Genomic DNA, 3,392 nt, shown 5'->3' with positions numbered 1-3,392 from the left:
TCACCTTAGAGAGCAGCTGCAATTTGGTAGCTGTTGAAAAGGCAGAGGAACCAAAGATCAAATGGCCAACAACCAAATTCCCATCATGGAAAAAGGAAGAGAGTTCCAGAAAAACATTTATTTCTCCTTTATTGACTATGCCAAAGCCTTTGACTGTGTGGATCACAATAAACTGTGGAAAATTCTGAAAGAGATGGGAATACTAGACCAGCTGACCTGCCTATTGAGAAATCTATATGCAGGTCAGGAAGCAACAGTTAGAACTGGACATGGAACAATAGACTAGTTCCAAATAGGAAAAGAGTACGTCAAGGCTGTATATTGTCACCCTGCTTATTTATCTTATACGCAGAGTACAGCATGAGAAACGCTGGGCTGCAAGAAGCACAAGCCGGAATCAAGAATCTCTGGAGAAATATCAATAACCTCAGATATGCAGATGACACCACCCTTATGGCAGAAAGTGAAGAGGAACTAAAAAGCCTCTTGATGAAAGTGAAGAGGAGAGTGAAAACGTTGGCTTAAAGCTCAACATTCAGAAAACGAAGATCATGGCATCTGGTCCCATCACTTCATGGCAGATAGATGGGGACACAGTGTCAGACTTTATATTTTTGGGCTCCAAAATCACTGCAGATGTTGATTGCAGCCATGAAATTAAAAGACGCTTACTCCTTGGAAGGAAAGTTACAACCAACCAGATAGCATATTAAAAAGCAGAGACATTACTTTGCCAACAAAGGTCCATCTAGTCAAGGCTATGGTTTTTCCAGTGGTCCTGTATGGATGTGAGAGTTGGACTGTGAAAAACGCTGAGTGCCAAAGAATTGATGCTTTTGAACTGTGGTGTTGGAGAAGACTCTTGAGAGTTTCTTGGACTACAAGGAGATCCAACAAGTCCATCCTAAAGGAGATCAGTCTTGGGTGTTCTTTGGAAGGACTGATGCTAAAGCTGAAACTCCAATACTTTGGCCACCACATGCGAAGAGTTGACTCATTGGAAAAGACTCTGATGCTGGGAGGGATTGGGGGCAGGAGGAGAAGGGGACGACAGAGGATGAGATGGCTGGATGGCATCACCGACTTGATGCACGTGAGGTTGGGTGAACTCTGGGAGTAGGTGATGGACAGGGAGGCCTGGCGTGCTGCAATTCATGGGGTCACAAAGAGTGGGACACGACTGAATGACTGAACTGAACTGAGCCCACAGGTGTATTCCCCCTCCCTGAGTGCCCTGGAGGGCTGGAAACTCTTGATGACTGTGTCATCCTGGTTTACTGATATGGCGGGAAATACTTCACTCTCGGGATCTTGTGGCCCCAGTGAAATGTAATCTCAGGAAACTGAATGAATGTTCTCAAAAGAACAGAAACAACTGAGTAGTTCATTCACCCTTAATTACAAGCTTATCCTCTGTGAGGCAGAAAAGAAAATACAAACATCAATATGGCCTGAGTGATTCTGCATTCCTATGTGTAAGATAAGGAGGGAAAAATGCAGTTAAGAATCAACGGAAAATTATGTTCCTGACATAAGATAAACAAAAGGAATGTTTATATATATTATACCTAAATTTCTACGTAATAACTATGTACACATCTATAAGTCTTTCCATACTTACATAACTTCAGCCTTTATTTAGTTTCTCATTTAATTGATATACATTTACATTGACAAATCCAAATTTTATTGGGAAAATTAAACTTCTACTGTAAAAATTAAAAGTTTAGATTGACTATATTTCCCTAGGTCAAATAGAAAATATCTAAACGAAAACACAAACAGGAAGTGAGAGAGAAATTTTTGGATAATGAGTACCGTCTTCCCTATTTAAAAGCCTTGCTTAGAACGATCATCATCAGAGAACCTACCTGAAGGTTCACCCAGACCCCATCTCAGCCAGCCCAGCAGCAGCCACATCTTCCCCATGGCCTTCATGCTCTCTCTACTGATGACCCTGGTGCTGGTCAGCTATGGCCCGGCAGAATCTCTTGGTTGTTACCTGTCTCAGAGACACATGCTGGATGCCAGGGAGAACCTCAGGCTCCTGGCCCGAATGAACAGACTCTCCCCTCATCCCTGTCTGCAGGACAGAAAAGACTTTGGTCTTCCTCAGGAGATGGTGGAGGGCGACCAGCTCCAGAAGGATCAGGCTATCTCTGTGCTCCACGAGATGCTCCAGCAGTGCTTCAACCTCTTCCACACAGAGCGCTCGTCTGCTGCCTGGAACACCATCCTCCTGGAGCAGCTCCGCACTGGACTCCAACAGCAGCTGGAGGACCTGGACGCCTGCCTGGGCCCGGTGACAGGAGAGAAAGACTCTGACCTGGGAAGGATGGGCCCCATTCTGACCGTGAAGAAGTACTTCCAGGGCATCCATGTCTTCCTGAAAGAGAATGAATACAGCGACTGCGCCTGGGAAATCATCAGAGTGGAGATGATGAGAGCCCTCTCTTCATCAACCACCTTGCAAAAAAGGTTAAGAAAGATGGGTGGAGATCTGAACTCACCTTGAGATGACTCTTGCCAACTAAGATGCCACATCACCCTCGTACACTCACCTGGGTTCATTTCAGAAGACTCTGATTTCTGCTTCAGCCACTGAATTCATTGAATTACTTTAGCCGATACTTTGTCAGCAGTAATAAGCAAGTAGATATAAAAGTATTCAGCTGTAGGGGCATGAGTCTTTAAGTGATACCTCCCCTGATGTTACCTATTCCTGATTTATGTATTCCTTCTTGCACCTAACATACTTAAAATATTAGGAAATTTGTAAAGTTACATTTCATTTGTACATCTATTAAAATTTCTAAAACATGTTTATAATTTTGTGTTATTAAATTTGTCCTTTGTTCTATTTACTAAATCAAAGAAATGAGTTTCTTTACTCAAAAGTGAAAATCCACGCCCCCATTTTAAAACTTTATTAAAGAATGGGTGGTTACATTTGTTTATTCATTCATTCCATTCATATGATGCATATACATTGAGTACCTACGTGACAGAAGGTGTAATTGTCACAAGGAATACAAGTGAATAAAGCCAATGTAGTTCCTACTGCATGGAAACTCTCAGTCTTACAGAGAAGAGGACATAAAAACAGTAGTATTTTATATCAATTATACTAAAGACTGCAAAGAGAAGTAAAGGAAAAGAATGTCCTCACACAGGATGCTTTAGGTCCAAATGATGCTGGAAAGACAAATAATATTATACATCTTTCTAAGCTGCCTGCAAGGCTTCCCCGGTAGCTCAGCTGGTAAAGAATGGCCTGCAGAGCTGAAGACTCCTGTTTGATTCCTGGGTGAGGAAAATCCCTTTGAGAAGGGATGGGCTACCTAACCACTCAAGTATTCCTGGGCTTCCCTGGTGGTTCAGTTGGTAAAGAA

At 42.6% G+C, this 3,392-nt stretch overlaps 1 protein-coding gene across 1 annotated transcript; it reads left to right on the top strand.

The window, feature by feature from the left end:
- The first annotated feature begins 1,595 nt into the window (after positions 1-1,595).
- LOC129651488 (interferon tau-1-like) lies at positions 1,596-2,515 on the top strand. The gene has a single exon (XM_055580185.1). It carries the CDS (start codon positions 1,928-1,930, stop codon positions 2,513-2,515), a length of 588 nt encoding a protein of 195 aa, XP_055436160.1. The 5' UTR covers positions 1,596-1,927.
- The last annotated feature ends 877 nt before the right edge of the window (positions 2,516-3,392 follow it).

This window comes from Bubalus kerabau, chromosome 4 (genome assembly GCF_029407905.1).
Source record: "Bubalus kerabau isolate K-KA32 ecotype Philippines breed swamp buffalo chromosome 4, PCC_UOA_SB_1v2, whole genome shotgun sequence".
Lineage (NCBI taxonomy): Eukaryota > Metazoa > Chordata > Mammalia > Artiodactyla > Bovidae > Bubalus > Bubalus kerabau.
The sequence above is the reverse complement of the archived record's forward strand: the minus strand, read 5'-3'. Positions and strand labels throughout refer to the sequence as shown.